At 38.7% G+C, this 19,569-nt stretch overlaps 1 protein-coding gene across 1 annotated transcript in view; it reads right to left on the bottom strand.

Moving 5' to 3' along the window:
• The window catches only part of MTMR7 (myotubularin related protein 7), a 65,293-nt gene that overhangs the window by 30,410 nt on the left and 15,314 nt on the right, over positions 1–19,569 (bottom strand). Inside the window, exons 3-4 of the mRNA XM_063076805.1 lie at positions 14,044–14,178; positions 5,880–6,012 (exon numbers count right to left, since the gene is read on the bottom strand). Coding sequence (XP_062932875.1) covers positions 5,880–6,012; positions 14,044–14,178 — 268 coding nt within the window. The remainder of the gene's footprint in view (positions 1–5,879; positions 6,013–14,043; positions 14,179–19,569) is intronic.

The following is a 19,569-nucleotide window of genomic DNA, read 5'->3' as shown; positions in this document are numbered from 1 at the left end:
AATATTTCATGGAAACCTTGGAGCTGGGTGTGCTAGGGGCTGTTTCCTTGTAGACCTCGGTATACCCAAGGCAACTTGGCAGGGAGACCAGAGCAGGAATCAATGGAATGACCATAACACCGACAGAGATAGGGATCCCCACGACATACTCCAAGTTCTCTGCTTTCAACCAACCTTTCCACACCTAACAAAGGTTCTGATGAACCAGGCCTCAGAAACTTCACACAGAAGAACGATCAAATATGACCTCTAGGGCCACCTGATTTTTCCACAAAACATTCTCCACGGTCAAAGCACACATTTTCAGGGGATATGAAAAACAAGTGGTTACATTTGGGGGCCTGCTAAAAAGATTCCAGTCTTTTAAACTGAATCTGCTTTACCCACTTTCAAAGAGAACTCCCCTGTATTATTGCCCCGATTGCTGAACTGATGTTGGGTTTTTGTTCCACATGCTCTGGACCCACTTCATCTGATCTGCTGTCAGGCTGATGTTTCTTATCTCTATAAAACAAATTGCTGAGAAATGGCCCACAAAGCCTCGCATGTTTTATTAAATGATTTTTTATGAACTCGTGCTGAGTGGACAAAGACCATATCATGAGGCAAGTACTTACATGCCTCTGAAAATTGTGCTGTTTTACTCCATGTCTCTTGAATAAATAAATTAAAGAAATTTACCCATAGGAAGTCATAGGACTTATGAGATACTTGCCTGGATGACTGAATTAATCTACAGTCCATCAACTTATCCATTCTATCCACTGCTTATTTTAAAGTATATTATTGCTTCCCAAGAGAAAGCATAATGCAACTCACACTTGAAAGCACTTTATAGTTTGCAAGGAATGTTTTTAATAGGTCATGAGTTAGAGAGGGAAGATATATTGCTTACATTACTTTACAAATACAGTCGTGTGTTGCTTAATGACAGGGATAGGTTCTGAGAAACACATCATAAGGCCATTCTGTCTTTGTTTGAACACCATAGAATGTGCTTACACAAACCTGGATAGTACAGTCTACTACTTATCAGGCTATACAGTATAGCATATGGCTCCAACCACCATCCTCTATGTGGTCCATCACTGATGGAAACATCATTACGTGGCACATGACCATACAGGAAATGAGATTTGTTCAAGTTTACTTGGGGACTAAAGCAGGAACCCAAACCCAGGTCTTCACCTACTTAGGCCAGAACACTTTCTACACCAACCCATTACCTAGAAAGGCAGTAAAGCCTAGTGGTTAAGAGGGTGGTATCTGAATTCATATTAATTAGGTGAAAATCTTGGTTCTACCATTTACTGTTGTGAACTTGCCCAAGTTTCTTAGCCTCTGTGCCTCAATTTCCTCATCTGTAAAATGGGAATAATAAGAACAGCTACAAAATGATCATGGTGAGGATTACTTGAGTAAATAAATCTCAAAAATTCAAACAGTGTACAAAGTAATCCTTCCATAAATGTTATATCATTACTACGTGGGGTGGTTGTCTGAGAGCCCATCTGATATCAGAACCACAAATCAACAAGGATCATTGTAATGTGATGGGAAGTATTAGGTTCAAATCCTGCTTTGTTGTGTGACACTGAGGAAGGATGTTTTTAAAAGGCTTTTAATTAAAAATGTAACATACCAGACTCTGTAACTGGAGAGAGGCACTTCAACTGGCCTTGAAAAAACAAACAGCCATGTTGTGAACAGTGTATGTAGAGATCCACGTGGCAGAGAACTGTGGGCAGCCTCTAGGACCAAAAAATGTGGGGCCCTCAGCTGAATTCTGCCAACAACCTGAACAAGCTTGGGAGCAGATTCTTCTCCCACTCAAGCCTTCTGATGAGAACACAGCACAGCTGACAACTTGATTGCAGTCTTGTAAGACCCTAAGCAGAGGCTCCCTGGATTATCATTCATTCATACATGAAACATGTCCAGATTCCTGACCCATAGAGATAATAAATTTGTTATCCGGAGAGATAACAAATGTGTATTGTTAAAAAAAAAAAAGTAATATACTAACCATAGCAAATATTTTGTGAATAAAGAAGGTAAAAGGAAAAAATCAACATCATTTTTCAGTGCTAATCCAATTATCATTCCAGATATTCTCTACCAATCCTTCTTCATATATATGATTTACGTTATAGTAAATAAGATTATGCATACAATTTTACAACCTGAATTTTTCACTTCCATTATATGCATTCTCCTGTGTTAGTACATATATTCTTCACACTTATTATTCTTAATGGATGCAAAATTTTCTATCAAGAAGGTCGTGCAAAATTATTTAATCATTCCACATGGTACTGTTGGATATTCATGTGGCTTCCAATATTCTATTATGAATATAACACTACTATCAATACAGACATGTGTATGTCTTTATATTTTAAACCATATTTTGAATTAATCCCTAAGAGGAGGCAATCTGGTAAAAATTATGTATCTCTAAACAAAATATACTATGTTTCTTCAGACCAATTTAAATGATACCAGGAATATTAAAGTACTAGTTTTACCACATTTTTTTCAGTACCGGCTATTACAATTTAAAAAAATAGGTGAAAAATGGTACTTTGAAGGTTTTAATATACATTTCTTTAATTACCAGAGCAACTTTAAATGTTTTTCTACCTGTTTATCTATTTCACTTACTGCTTCCTCTTTAAAAAATCATCTTAGATTAAGTTGTAACCTCTTTGAGACTCTGTTTTTTCATCTATAAAGTACAGATAATACCATGCTGCACACCATTGCTGTAAAATCAAATACAACCATTTAAGTGAAAATACTTTTTAAGTATGGTACACAGCAGTTGCTCAATTTTTAGTTAAATGAATAAATCAACGAATAAGTGGTCAGTTATATAGAACTACACAGTGAACAACAACATTAATCTAATATTCATGTGGAATCTAGGCACAAAACTAGTAGTGGAAAGAAAGTGAGGTTTTCTTTCTTTCTTTTTTTTTTTTTTTTAAAAGATGACCAGTAAGGAGATCTTAATCCTTGACTTGGTGTTGTCAGCACCACACTCAGCCAGTGAGCTAACCAGCCATCCCTATATAGGATCTGAACCCGCGGCCTTGGTGTTATCAGCACCACACTCTCCCGAGTGAGCCACGGGCAGGCCCTGAAAGTGAGGTTTTCTAAGCAACATCCAAAAGATGGCACGTTGCCTGAAGAGGGAGGAAGATCTCCCTGCCACATCTCTCCCATAAGCACCTGCCTGCCTTGAAAGCAGATATCTAAAAAGAGGCATCACAGTGTAGGACAACCTCAGCACACGGAGATGTGAAAGTAAGTGTATGTACACCTCACTACCTTCCTCTCACTGATTTCATCCTCAACACCAAGGATGCCTGCAAGGTAAAAGCTCCTCCTGCAATGATAACTTCCTCACCTTGGAAACAGCCTATTCCAGGCTCTTCTATTTTCAATACAAAAGAAAATACAGGTATCCTTTTATCAGTTGAAAGAAAAACCATTATCTATATGATCAAAAGGGAAACTAGTATGAAAAGCACTTAATAAATTACCAAATTGCTATATAACCAAAAGGCACCATTTAATCTCCTTCAGAGGTACAAATACGACAAAAATAGTTTGGCTTAAAACTTATAAATCAAAGTTAAAATTAAATCAGCTCTATAAAAGGACCTACAGAGGACGTGAACTTGGTCCTCAATTTCAGTTTCTGATGAAATATCCTGCAACTCTTGCTCACAGACAGAGATGTCTGTGGACAGAATGCAATTTTACTATTCTGTTATTCAGAATCTATTCTGATAATATCCATATAACAATGATTAAAAAAAGGGAAGAAAATAATAAGCATGAATGAAATGCACTATTCCTCTGCCTATCTAGTGACGAGCAGTATTCACCTTCAAATCTCTTTGACGCCAAGGACAGAGAAAAAAATCTCAGAAGGTGAGTCGGATTGCGTCACTTCATCAGCTGAGCCTCCACATGTGGTTTATAATTTACTCGGTTAAAACAGATAGTCAAACATTGGTCAAGTCTCCTGAAAAGCATCCAGAAAGTTGTCCTTGTCACTGAACCACATGTAGCTGGAAAAGTTATGTAGAAGTAGAATGATCCCTTATGAAACAGAGAGCTTCCCTCTGGAACTCCCTCAGTTTGCTTGTCCTTCAGAAAAAATAGTGAGTCGGACCACAGATATAGGGCAGGAGAAACAGTTCCTAATAAGAAGCCACATGAATGCCACTTTAAAAACTAAAGCTAAATGTGTATGTTATAAGCACTCTCAGGGGCAACTTTCTGCATAGAAGAAAATTTATGTTCTCAAAAGTCATCTTATGAAATTACTAAATGAAAAATATAAAGCCTATCAACCTAAACGGTTTTTAATGATTCTCAAAGTGATAAACACTCTTCATACTAAAGTTAGACTACCTTTTTAATAACTGCACCAGGCTATACCAATTTTTTGACATGTAAAAAACATAACTTATAGTAGGGACAGTCAAACTGCCCATGATAATCTCCAGACATTTAAGAAGCTCAAGCAATCAAGCTAAGGGTATTGTCACTATGACCTGGAGCACAGAAATTATGTTTAGAAGTAAAACGGAGATAGCTCTGTGGATGTGATGTTTTCAGATGCAGGAAGGGGTTTCTTTAAAAGAAAACCATTCAAATGTTCAATTTTAAAGCGTTTGCAACCAGGAGCATCAAATTGTCACAGCTAGAAAGGCCCATAGAAACTATTAGTCCAATCTTCTCAATTTATAGTAGGTAACAGAGCCCCAAAGAAGTTAACTGATGTGTTCAAAGTTTCATAATGACTGAAATGAACCAGGGAGTCCAGGAGAGAGAATAGAAGTCAGGTCTGTGACACTCAAGTTTCCCCAGCTCCAGGGTTAGGTTCTCCCCTGTCTTTCTGATTAAACAGAGAACTGCATAAGTAACTTGGAGCAAATGTGTATTCCTAGAAAAAGCAGTTCAGCACTTTCTTTGTCTCTCTTCATTCAAGGCCCCACATTTCCTACGCTTGGTTCCATCTCTCCAGGGTTCTCCCCAAAAGTACACATATAGCGTTTACAGCCAAGACACGAAGCCAAGGTTTGTGCAGCCTCCTCATTCTCTTCTCAATTCCCACTAGAGCCAGAAATGGCAGATTATGGCAACAGATTCCTCCTTTGGCCTTTATGATCACAAGAAGCATAAGCAGCAGGTGAAGCTGGTTTTGCTTGAAATGTAAAGTTTCTGCTAATCAGCATATGGCCATATGAATAACTCTTTTATATTACATAATCCATCTTTTTAATTTCCTCTCCACATGAGTATGTAAGTCTGTATGTATGTGTCTTGCTGTGTTCGTTGCTATGTGTGTAAGTGCTGGGTGGCGGCAGGGGGGTTATGTGCAGATGTATTGCAGCAGTTGCTGCCATTTAGAAATGAGGATCAGGACCTCCAAAATCCTCCCTTCGAATGTCTATTCAGCAACTTGAGGATACAGTTTATAAAAGTGATCTCCAAACAAGAACAGGTGGTTATTGCTTTAAATGTAGGATTGCTTTATCTCCAAATGGCCTTGAATGTGGGTCAAACTAACATTCTGAGGAAGAAAGCAAAAATATCTCTGTGCACTTTTATCTTAAATACCACTGGAAAGTCCCTGACTGCTAACCACCAAGCAGTCTTTTCCTCTTTTTTTTAAATAGAATGGCTGTTAAATATTTAAATAGTCACTGCAATATGATATTCTTCCAACTTATCACATTTATGTAAATAACATCACTGGAAAAAAAACAATTTTAAAATCAAAAGACTATCTTATTCCATTTTGGCATCAAAACATTTAACTGCATTTTTTTAATGCTATGCATAAGGAAATGGTTTACCTTCCAGCATTTTCTGCAGACTGTTCCTCATGACATGGATGTTCTCTATCCCGATAAACTGAAACTTGATATTGGAATAATTGTCTTCATTCTCATAGCCTTTCCCTGCAGCACGATTTGCCATTGCATTAAGCTGCAGTGGTCAGCAAAACAGAATAGTCATCAATTACATTCAGGACATGAAACAACAAAAACATTTCATGGATACCCATAAAAACATTCAAAATGATGTATAGAAACACAGTATGCTTTAAATCACTGGAATATTACACTGAATTACATAGTTACAGGCACTCATGCTGAGCTTACATTCAATAGCAGGAATTTGTTGGTGTGGGTAATATTTTCTTAGCTGGGAAGCATTCTATAGATAGACTTTTCTGGAGATGCCTCTTGCAGTTCCCTGTCAAAGATGCCAAATTGCAGGGGGAATTCTGTGATAGAGCCAAGTTGCCCCGATTCAATACCAAACATTACAACCTACAGGTTGGCAGAACATCAGCAGACACAGCTGTCAATATCAGGCTTTGTGGGTTAAATTACATCTTCCAGTTTGACACTGCCGATAAACATGTCATCAAATAGGAATGGTTGTGTCATTCTAATTTGCCTACAAGGATCTCCAGATACCCAATTAAACCTTGAGCAGGAATCAATGAATAAAATGAAGAGAGGAAATGTAGATGCTAAGTCTCCAGAGACATTTCCTCCAGCTAGCTTATTTAAATCTACAGACCTATTAAGTGGGCTTTATGATCACTTTCATTTCCATAATTTTGCATATGAGAAGGTGGGGTCTCCTAGTACAAATGGGATTAAGTGATAATGGACTTTGAAGAAATTTATTAAACCCAAGTCTGCACTAGCCCTATGTAGCAAAAATCAAGAAGGGGGCAAGTCCTGCCTTAGCTGGGAAATACACAGATTTCTAGAATGGATACATTGCTGCTAATATTCCATTACTGCTGTTTGACTAAGCAGGTCATCACATCCTGGAAAACAGTACTCACTGACAATTGTCTTCCTCTGCCCACAAAGGGCAGGAAAGCTATGATAGGCAGAGAAGCTATACCAAGAATTAACTATCAGGGAAAAAAAGGAAAAAAAAAAATATATATATATATATATACATATATATATATGTGTGTGTGTGTATATATATGTGTATGTATGTGTGTGTGTGTGTATATATATATATATATATATATATATCTGCTTTTAAGAGCACAATGCAAAGCAATACTTTTCAAAAAGTTAAGTTAAAAAAGCTAGGTTAAATTAAAAACAGATATATTCTTTAACCCAGATCTCCTACTTCTGAGAATCTGACAAGATTAAAAGTACCAGCACATAAAGACAGATTGGTTGCAATACATTTTTATAATAGTAAAAAACTGAAAACCCATGAATATCTAAGGGCAATGACTGGATAAATTATGGTTTATTCATGCCCTGAATTACCATCAGACACCAAGAAGAAAGATATAAACCATATAAATAGAGGGATTTGGAACTGGCTCATGACATGTTAAGTGAAAAACAGCAAGCTACGAAGTAATATTCATACAATCATCCATGTTTTATAAAACAAGTCAACTTACAGATATGTTTTGATGTTTATGCATATGTATCAAGCAGAATGAAAATGTACAGAAGAATATATCAATTTGGTAGCAGTTACAGCAGAAAGAGAGGTGGCAAGTAGCAGGACAATACCATAAGTACTATTTCAGATACTCCTGTATTCTTTAATCATTACAAAAACATATATTAAGTTTGTGATTTTAGTAATAAAAACAATGTATTTGATGTAAAAAATAAAGCAACGAAGGGCAAGCCACTGGTATAAGGGGCTCAGACTGGCAGATACCTCTCGTTTCAAGAGCAGCCCTGCTCCATGATTTAGCTCAAGTGACATCAGCTGGGGCACTTTAGCCCCTCAGGATTCTGTTCTCAGTCTACAAAAGGGTGTCACCTTTCTTCCTGGCATAATATGAGAATAAATGGTTTAGCCTTAATTAAGAAAAATATTGAAATAATATATCTTTAAGACAACTTGTGTTCATGCTTTTAAAGTTTAAATATTTTAAGGGGAAATTTTTTCTAAAATTACCTATAGACATTGTCCTTCTTAAACTATTGTAAAATATTGCTGCTTTGTATAATAATTTTTTCAAAGCTGTTGGCTTATCCTTTACAACAAGCTTTATAAAACAGAACAAATTAATCAGATACTTGACGCATCCTTATGTTACATTAACCTTATGTTCATTCTGTATCTTGAATAATTCAAGTTAAGCCTACTCACCACATACCACAGATATTCTTTTTTAAAAAGTGTAATAAATAAAAAAAACTTATTATTCTTACGTTATCTGTAATTAAGATTCTATGTTCACATTTTTAAATAGTTGATTATGATCTAGGAGAATTTATTGGTAGTCTTAATTAAAAGCAAAGGAGCAACACAAGATAACCTCCTGAAAGTCAATGTGTACTTCACATAATGAACAGAAGGTGGCAATATTTAATCTACCATCCAAAGTATAATTTCACAGGATTTCCACCAATTTTACAGGGCTTAGTGTGATAATGTGGCAAAGGTTGAAAACTTGAAACAGGAAATACAATTTTACAATTAATAAAAATTCAAAAAGTTATCCTGGACTTATTATATATATTAAGATATAGTATCCCTTACCTAAAAAAATCACTATTAGTAAGTCTAATTTGGTCCCCCATCCCTTTGGCTGGGAACTCCATTTCAAAGCCAAAGAAAAAGCTATTCATTTTAGCTCCTAAAAATCCTCAAGTAGATACAGCAATAGAGGTAACTGCATTCCAGTGTCAATGTATGTTTACAAAACACAACAGACACATGAGAAGTAGGACTGAAAAAAGTACCCAAAACACAAAACCACTTTGCTATTTGTTAATATCAGCCTCTTTCAGTGCAGAGAAGCTCATAAATGAAACAAAAAGAACTCAGTCATTTCCCAATAAACACTTAATGAACACCTACTGTGTGCTAGGCATTGGATGTAATAAAAAGATGAATGAGAAGCTGTGCTTACTGTCATAAGCTCATAATTGAGTATAGAAAGGAAAGCACATAACGTCAAATGGTAACAGATAATACCCACCAGGACTAGGGAGGGGCAGAGTGAATAGTAAAGACAGTGATCATGGCAGGAGCTGGAATCTACAACAACCTCCTCTCGGCTAGGGGGTTGGGGTAACATTCTGTGAAAGAGTGAAAACTTCAGCTAGATGTTAATTGCAGGGGGTTAAAAATCTTGATTCTTGTTTGATTTTTAGACAGGGCTCTTTAGATAAAAAACTTATGGGACAAAAGCCCACAGCTAGCGGGGCAAAAAGCCTATCTAATCAATTCTAACCAAGTATATGTTGATTCTCAGTTGATGTTTAGTATAGGGTTTTTAGGTGATGCATGTATGGGAAAAAGTGCTCGGCTAGGGGAGCAAAAGCCCACAGTCAGCGGGCAACGGCCCATCTAAGGTTTAGGGATGGGATTATGTACTTTGATTATTTAACATACCAATTGTTGTTAAAAGATGTTGAAGGAATTGCTGTAGGGAAAAATGTGAAAAAATGTTTGCTAAGGGCAAGCTGTTTGTTGGGAACTTTAAAGACAATTTACTTAGATTTAATCATAAGAACGTAACTTTTGCTTAAATCATTTAAGGAGAGGATATATTTTGGATTGGATAATGATCACAGTCTGATCAACTTAGCTTTTCACAAATTGTACTTTGGAATGTCACATTGTTAATTTAAATGATGTTACTAGCTTCTATTGTTTAAGCTATACTTAGCCATAGATAACTTTTGTCCATGTCTTTGTGTCCTTTTGAAATGACTAAATCAACTGATTCTCCTCTTTATCCTAGGCTCTATGTGCACGAGGAGGTGGGGAAGGAATGGAGGTGGAATAAGAGGAGGTAAATACCTTTGCAAAGCTAGGCAAGGCTGCAATTCTCTCTTTACTGGTTATCACTGCTCTTCTGGTTAATACTAATTGGCTATCACTGCCCTCTACGGCATAAGCCTCCTAAGGCATATACATTGGTTCCTGGAGGTAGGGAGTACACATTTCTCTGACACGGGAGATCCACCTGGGCTTGAGCCTGTTCCAGTTCCCTCAGCTTCCCTCACCAGCATACTTGCGGTTAGGAAGCCTCACAAGGGCAAGCCTTCTTAGGAAGGTTCTAGCAAGATGACTTATGGCTAGCTTCCTTCCTCCGTTTCCACAGTCCCACAGGACATTTCTCCATCCTTGCCCTGCCAGAGAGGGGGAGTGAGACTGCTCCCCTGCTGCTGGGTACTGTGATCTCTCCCATTCTCTTTCCTCTGCCTTTTGCCATGGTGGTCACCAGCAAGTATGCACATCTGACTAGGGAATGAGATCCTAGGTTCCCCTCCTTCAGACTCCCCTAACATTTACAAGTGATTTTCCTACATGTCCCCATCACAGGATTCAGTGAATAGAAAGCACCTAATCACCTATTCCAGAGAAACATAAAAACATCCCATGTGACAACCTGTTACACAGCTAAAAAGTCACGGATGTGGTGAAATCGGAAGCCATAGCCATAAGTCGTCTTTGGAGAAGAAGCAAGCACAAAAGGCTGAGAGTCAGCAGAGGCAAAAGCCCGTCTTCACCTCACCCCTTCTCTTCTTGGCTCAACACATCCTCCAGAGCTGCTGGCATTCAGAGCTCTCTTGCCCCAGCCTGACTTTGGATGAGCTCGTGGTTGGTGCCTCAGCTGAGTCTCCTACTTCACTGGGTGGGGCTCAGAGGTGGCCACCACCCTGGGCCTCAAAGTGGAGACAAGTCTCCACTGGATATATTTGTAGACAGAAAAAACATCATGGTCGAATGGAAGAATGGGCTTTGGAGTCAGACAAGCCTGGATTTGAATCTGAACTCTGCCCTAAACTGTGTGACCTTGGCAAATTACTTAACCTCTTTAAATCTAAGCCCTTATCCATGGAAAGAAAAAAGCATCTTCTAATTTGCAGGATTCTTATAAGAATTAAATGAGTAAGTGCCTGGCATTTTTATAAGCTCAGCAAAATCCCAGAAAAAATTAATGATAAAGTTATGAACAAGGTTGAGATAAAACTACAGTTCAACAAATATTGCATCAACATTTTTTTCATATTTTCTTAATATACCAAACCCTAGCAGTAATATATGACCTCAAGGGCATACTTTTTTTAAATGGATATTCAATACATGCTTGCACATCTCACTGCCTTTGCCTCCCAACATTTTAATGTCAACAAGTAACTGAGAAGGCTTTCGTCAGCACAGGCGGCTCTGTAAGCTCTCGTGTGAGGTTAGCCTTGCTCAAAGGGCAAGAATGACCTGGGCTGCCTCCAAATCCTTTTTCTGTTTAATTAAACTCATGAGCAAACCTGGGAAGGGCCCGTCTGCCACTGCCCATACCTTCTACGACAAACATCGATCCAGTCTCCTGGCTACCAAGGAAGCCTAACACACTCTGGAACAAAAATCAACAGATGTGATCTTTAAAAGAATGAAAGCTATAAGCAAACAGTTTAAAACTCATGTGGAGTGCATGTGCATGGAAAAATATGAGAAGCAGGCAGGTCTTACACGAGACACCAATTTTCTTTAATGGATCAGTGTCAAACTTCTTATCGCTGAGAGTAAACCCACTCAGTGCTAAATATATTCTTCAAATCAAATCCCTTGGATAAATTTATTTAAATCTGGAATATGCCTGGCTCTACAGCTGTCACATTTCCTAGAAGGTTTACATAACATGGTACAAACTTGGTCCACTGGCCCTTAAACTAGTGGGTGAATGTTTGCCTTTATTTAGATCTGAAAAAACAGGATAGGAAAAGGTCCTCCCTACCTCTACTCAGAAAAGCCCATCTTTTCTTTCTTTACTTTTTTTTATCTTCCTTTAGTGTATCTGTGTAAGAAGCAGGCATTCATTGAATCATCTACAACTATTAAGAAATTCAAAACAGCTCCACCTTACCTACACAGGAGGGAAGGCAGTCAACATTAGAAGGGGTTAAAGCATAATGAGCCAGAGAGAAAAGAACAAGTTGAAAATGAACAGTAAAAATCAGAGATTTTCTGGCATTTTTCAAGTGGAAATCTTCAAGCAGAGAAGCTAGTTTTTCCCCCAGTTTGAAGCTTTTAACTATATGTTGTGCTTTCAGAAGTTACTTAGAAAGGAAAAGACTCTTTACCTACTAGACTATAAATGTGATCTAGCTATAATATCTGTTTTGTCATTGATTTCCATAATTGATTTGCAGACCTGGCATCCGATAGTAACTCCATTCTCACTACTCCACATACATCTATCCCACAATGCACTTCAAACAGAAGTAGATGCAACTGTTCTGAGGTCAAGGGTGTGCGTAGCACACTGACCTCCCACTAGGAAAATATCACTTAAGTGATCCAGGGTATGAATCACAATGTTTGGTGAAATGGGACTCAGAGAAGCAGTGAAAATTACCAGGGTCTGGAACCTACACAAAGGATCAGTTCTCACTATTTCTCATATGGCCCACGAATACAGACTATAATTACCTATTCGTAACGGTGTATACTTTTAAGTGACTTGTACTGTTGGTCTTATTTCCTCTTCCCTGTTGTAACGTTTTTTATCTCATGTTCTTTTTTTTTAATAGCTTCATTAACATAGAATTCACGTCATACAACTCACCCACATAAAGTGTACAATTCAGTGGCATTTGGTATATTCACACAGTTATGCAATCAATACCACAATCTAATTTTAGAACATTTCCATCACCCCAAAGAGAAATCCTCTACCCGTTAGCAGTCACACCCCACACTTCTTCTCATGTCACCCAGGCCTAGGCAACAATCAATCCACTTTCTGTCACTATGAATTTGCCTACTGTGGACATCTCATGTAAATGAAATCATACCAATATGGAGTCCTTAGTGACAGATGTCTTTCACTTAGAATAGCATTTTCAAGGTTTGTCCATGTTATAGTGCATCAATACTTCATTCCTTTTTATAGCTAAATAAGATTCCATTGAATGAATATACCACTTTTTATAAAACCATTCTCAGTTGATGAACATTTGGTTACTTCTACTTTTGGCTATTATTAATAATGAATAAGTATTTATGTACAAGTTTTTATGCAGACATTACGTTTTCATTTCTCTGGTGTATATATAGCTAGGAATGGAATTGGTGGGTCATATGGTAACTCTATGTTTAACACTTAAGATTCTTATGCTCTTTTAACCTTTTTATGATTAAAAAAAATGCAAACTGTAATTTAGAAAGTAAAAAGTTTCCTAAAATCTACCTCTTACCCCACAGAAAAAAAAACACTGTCAACAGTTTGGTATAATATATTCCCCCAATTTTTTTCAATGGGATTACATTATACACAGTTTCTGCATCCCACTCTTGTTGCTTAATATACATCTCGGACTCCTTTCCATACCACTAGGGAGAGACAGAGCTGCATAAACATCTTTCTCATCAGTCATAGGTCCATATGACTTTCTATGACATAGAAAGTTCTCTATCTCCCCAAATCCTACACCCTCCTCCATGGAATTTGAAGAGTTTAGTGTTTATCCCTTCAGATTTTTTATCTATACATCTTTATATACCTAGTTTTATTAACATAATTATATTATTTTGTGATTTTTTAATTTAACATTATATTTTATAAATCTTTCCAAGCCATAGGTACAGATCACTACAAGTTGAATCTGAAAAAGTATGGCTGAATACCTCACAAAAATTGAACTGCTGGAGCTCCACAGCCAATTTCATACCGTCAGAGTAGAAAGGCTTGTTTTAGAAACAAACCAAATAATATGGTGTATTGAGGACATCAATCTCCAAAATTAAACCACACTCACCTTTTTGTGTGCCACCCTGTGCCCAGCACAATACAAGCATCAGGGGAAATATAAAACGTACCTGAGCTCCAGTAAGCAGCCCAAAGGGGCCCAAATACTGACTATACCAAGAGGAACTGCCACTTGGCAGCTACAGCAACCTGAGCAAGTGGCAGCAGTCTGTTAAGCTTTGCCTTGTCTCCGGCTTCGAGACACAGAGCTGAAAGACATGCATTGGAATGGCAACACTTACTTTAGGGCGAGTGTCAACGACATAAATGAAGTCGCTTCCTGGATTGGCTTTCCTGATGGCCTGGAGCATCTGCTCGTCCTCCAGGCACCGAGCACTGAAACCGGACAGGGGCTGGCTGCTCCGGCAGATGGAGGCCTGGGGGGAGAGGTCACAGCAACACAGCACCATCAGGCAACCGTACCCACCAGAAACACTCTTGGTATTTCTCCTGAACAAAGAGCCCCCTGGTTCACTTACAACCCCACACTGGCTTACAAAAATTTGATAAAATATGATTCTGGAAATCAACATTTGTTTATTTTTAATTCAGGTCAAAGTGTGGAGGATACCAACATTAATAAAGCAAATGTATTTCACAGGGCCTAACATAGTTTAGCAGGGCCACAGCCCTATAGTTTAAGGTATAGACTAACCTTTCAGTACTGCACATAGAAATGCTAAGCTTGGGAAAAGCAGAAAACTTTCCCAGGACTAAAGTCTCTTTTGTAGATAAAAAATTGCAAAAATGCTTGCTCTAAGGACAGTTGTCCTTGGTGCAGCTAAACCTAATGATTGTTGCCATGACAACTATCTCACTGTTCTTTTTGTAACCACCTATGTTCCTTTTCTGTAATTTTCTTGCCTGGAGAATAAAAACGGACAGAAAACCTCATTCAGGGTTATTTTTCTGAGGAATCCTTCTCTCTTGAAGGATTTGCCTGGAATTAAACCTTTCGGGCCTCTCACTGCTCAGAAGAATGGGCTTTTAGTAATCCTTTGCATCTCCGTCACCCTGGGAGAGGTGACACAAAGAAACCATCACATAGGAAGCAGTCAAAAAGTCTCTCTGTGTAAGATATCAGGAATATGTAAGGATGTTTAGATGGGATCCAAATTATAAAATATAAAGCCATTTAAATAACCTACTTTCCTTTTCACTGGATATTGTTTCATTCTCTTGCTAAACAGTAATACAAAATAAACGTTTTCCTGAAACTTATGGGATACCACTAACGGCAAGACTAGTAAAAGATATATTTTTTAAAAGCTTTCCACCATCTTTTTACTAGCCAATTTAAAAATATCACAAATACCAAAAACCAATTCTAATTCTAAACTGGAAATTTTCACTGTGATGAAAGCCCTAGGTTTGATACCTAAAGACAGCAGGCACATACCTATGCTGACACAGTGTGTTTAAAAACAGGGGTTCTTCGTTATCGATCTGCATTCTATCCTGTAATTTCCCTACCCTGTAATTCTAACCAAGTATATTGCATTGTTAGGCAATATATAGAATAGTACAAACATTTCTCCAAGTTATGAACGGGTGAGTATAGGTACAACCTTGCAGCTATGAAACTCAGAAGGAGAAAGGGCCCAGAGGGTGTGAACATGAAAGAGAGGACAGACAGCAAGTGAGGGCAGGGTCCAAAAACAAGCTGAAGTGACAGCAGGGACCAGAGGGGACTGGGGGGCACAAGGCAAGCTGCATCCTATGGAGAGAAAGCAAATCTTCACATATGGCTTTTGTGGGGTCCTGGCTCCTTTGATCTTTAAAGGGTCAGGGTCTGCCACGCTGCTCTGAGGGAATTCTGACTGGAGAGAGAACAATTCTGAGTTGGCTTTCTAGGATACTTTAGGTTAAATAAATTATTAGTTAAGGACCGCTCCCACCAAGGAATCCATTAGATTCTATCAGAAGAGTTAGGGAAAGGAACATATTTTTATTTTATTTTATTTTATTTTATTTATTTATTTTTTTTTTTGTCGTTTTTTCGTGACCGGAGTGCACCGGTCAGTCCTATATAGGATCCGAACCTGCGGCGGGAGCGTCACCGCGCTGCCAGCGCAGCACTCTACCAAGTGGGCCACGGGCTCGGCCCGAAAGGAACATATTTTTAAATGGCAGAATTTGTCTGAGAAAGCACACACCTAAACTCACTAAACTAGTGAGACTCATTAGGAAATGAAGCAAGTTAGTAACCATGATTACTAATTACCTTCTGGTTGAGAGCAGTTAGTTTTAAATGAAGGGTTAAGTCAGAACAGAGTTATACCATGAAATGTGGTCAACAAATTAAACCAGATATATGAAACAGACTACATTTTGATATTTTGTAGTTACATTTTCTTATTAACCTATAGATATACTCCAAATGGAGTTCTTCGTTGACTCAGTGATTGCTAACATACAGCTTCCTATTTTGTGTACAACAGTAAGTAGTCTGAGTGCTTCTGTGCACCCTATACATACCCTAGACAGTCACATTGTTGAGAGAGTATTATCATTACCTGGCAGCACTTCTTACTGATGTCAGTGACCTGAGAGCAGAGAAAAATTCCTCAGTGATAAACTCTCAGGGGAGCCTCTCACTTACAATGCCACTAATGATTAAAATATCCAGCATTTTTGAATGCTTACTACTATTTTTGAATGCTTACGTAGCAGGCACTATTATAAGAACTGTGTATATTTTTATTTAATCTTCCTAATTATTATATACAGTAAAATTTATTATTTGCTCCGCTTTACAGACATGACCAAGGCACAGAGAGGTTAAGTAACTTGCTTAAGGTCACACAGCTAGTAATAGAGGAAGCTAGGATTTGAATCCAAACAGAATATTTCCTGATCCTGAATTCTTAACCCAAATAATATAGCACCCCAAGGAAAAAAATAAGTCAGACAGCATGATAAAGCATTAAGAGAAAGCATTTAAGAAGACCTTGCTTTTAATCCAGTTTTGCTCTCACTCAACTGTATGATCTTGGGTAATTTATGTATCTTCTCTTTTTTCCATCTATAAAATGGGTAACAATATTAAAACTATAGGGTATGATAAGGTATATAACACCATAACACTCCTAGAACTGTGAATAACACATAGAAGGTTTCAATAAATATTAATTATAAAAAGAGAATGAGGTCTGTATTTTTTTTATGGAAAACTGCCTCATAAGAAATCTTTCTGAGTTTTATTTTCCAGAAATTTGTATTGTAAATCTGGGAGAACATATTGTACACAATTTAAAGCAAAACTACTTTTTTCTTTTTAACCATATTATGATAACAAAGAAGAAAGGATACAGATTCGAAGTGCTCTCAAATACAAACACATACTTCTGAGCACAAGTGACGTGTAAACATCTTTAACTGTGATCTGCAAAGCTGTTCATAGTATAACATCCAAAGGGAGTCCAGATGGCTCTGTATAACCCATGTGTAGTGTAAAGCCTAAAATTAATATTGTGTGTTGCCTTGACATCTGGTAAAATCATGAGGGTCTCAGACGGCTTCACCACAAGTTCCCTTCCACACTCTGCTCCTACGGGATAAGGTCCCCTTGTTAAATAATTCTCATCATCCAATGGACCAGGTGCAGGTCCTGTTCATCCCTGAGTAGTGGGTCTCAGCTCCCCACCGGCCCATGGATTATTCAAAACAGCCAATCACAAAAAAAAAAAGAAAAGAAAAGAAAGAAAGACAAAAAGCCAATCACATCCTCCTACAGGAACCAGGGGTGACCCCACCCTGTTGGTACTACAAAACTTGCCTCTCACAGCCCCTGGTTGTCCCTCTGTTTCCCAGTGCAACCCCATGTGTTCCTTTATGGCATGTGGTGTCCTCTTCTCCTGGGCAGTGAGTATATGCGACTAATAAACTGTTGCGGATTTCATATTTCCAGTGTCTAGTGTGGTGTGTTTGGCCATCCACATAACCCTAGGGCAGGAATCCCAGCCTCACCAATGGATGAAACACCATGTGTGATAACAGCTGATCCAATGGAAACCCTCAACAGTACTTCAGGTCCATAAAATGATGTGCATCTCAAGCTTTTCTTAACCTAATCACCAATTCCCACTGCCCAACATTAGCCAGGTTAACTCACCATCAAAATCTTAAGTGTCCCTATGGTAATGACACACAGGGAACAGTATTTTAACCATAAAATATGGTATTCTCATTCACAGGCATAAGTTCTGTTGGGGTAGGAATACATACTCTCAAGCCTTGAATGTCTAAAATCACCAAAGGGAAGAAAGAAAGACCAGCAAATATTATGGAGTTTGTACCTGTTTACTTTTATGAAAGACTTCCTGTTTTATGTATGGATTGTGATCAGCAATGACAGCCTGAAAAACTACTTTGGTATTTCACAGGTCTTCCATTTCACCATACAAATCCATCTTCAGTAAGAACACTTCCCTTTATGAAAAACCCTAGTCAAATTAGGTGATCAACTTTGATATTAAAACCTAAACACTGTCATAAATCATGAATTTGGTCATTATTCTACCTGCAATATAGATTTTATTTGGCGGGGGTGGGAGAGTGGGTGGGCATGAGCACACACATTAAGTATCTCACTCGGGTAACCAGGTCAGTAGCAATGCTTAGAAACACATCTCACTTTTGTCCCTTGTAAAAAGAGCTAACAGTTGAACTATCTACTGCTTTAAAATTTTAAATAGAGGACTTCCGATCGAGATGGCAGAATAGACGGTCCCCAGTGTCACCCTCTCCCACAATCAACCAATTTACAACTATTAAAAAGCAACAACTGCCAAGCTGGGGCTGCTAGAGCTCAGGGGAAGATAAGGAAAGACCTATGGAGTGCGTGAAGGCAGGAGAAGCCACAATGAAAGAAAGAAAGGTCCACCCTGGCCACTTCAAGGCTGGTCCTGGTGAGCACACAGAGCAGGAGCTGGCAAAAGCCGCAGCTGTGCCCTTCATATGAAGTTGCTTGGAGATTGCAGGAGAGAAGAGGGCCTTAGTGGCCCCCAGGCCAGCAAGACCACTAGCAGTGTTCCTGAGGACCCATGTACAATGGAAAAAAGGAGCCACTCAGAGGCTGCACAGGCCCACTCAGTGGAGGCTGGTCAGGAATATAGATGTGCAGGGGGTGCAGTTTGCTGAAAAGACTCAGGCCCAGACCAAAGTTTCCACACAACCCAGATGTACCAGACCTCACAAGACCTGGAAGTGATTATGAGGTTAACAAGTAAAACGTGAGCTGAACAAAAAGCCTTCCCCAGAGAATCAGCAGCAAAGCAGCAATTTAGCTCAACCACAGGGCTCAAGTGCTGGTTCCCACAGGAAGTTCTCCTATATTAGAATTAAGCAAAGGACAACAAATTAGTTCCAGTGCAGACTTTAAGTGGTGGGAATTGCGAATAATCCTATACAGACTGAAAGAAAAAACAAAAAACCCACAAATCAGAGACAAAGTTCTGATATTAACCAGTAAAGGTCTCACACCACCAAAGAACACATATAAAACCTAGAAGGACCAGAAGCCTCCTGGGCTCCCAAGCTGAGGTGGAGAGGGGGTGGTAGAGGGCCTCAGCCACGCCCCTCTAATGTCTGCATGCAGCCCAACAACAACCACCCGGCCACTGCCAGAAGCGCCCTGGGCTCCCGAGCAGGGGCCAAGTTCCTCAGCCACACACCCTGACATCAGCATCCACCCAGTGACAACCACCAAGCCACCATCAGAAGCACCCCAGTCTCCCAAGCTAAGGTGGTGGGAGGCCAAAGGCCTC

Source organism: Cynocephalus volans, chromosome 13, assembly GCF_027409185.1.
Source record: "Cynocephalus volans isolate mCynVol1 chromosome 13, mCynVol1.pri, whole genome shotgun sequence".
In the NCBI taxonomy this organism is placed as follows: domain Eukaryota; kingdom Metazoa; phylum Chordata; class Mammalia; order Dermoptera; family Cynocephalidae; genus Cynocephalus; species Cynocephalus volans.
The sequence above is the reverse complement of the archived record's forward strand: the minus strand, read 5'-3'. Positions and strand labels throughout refer to the sequence as shown.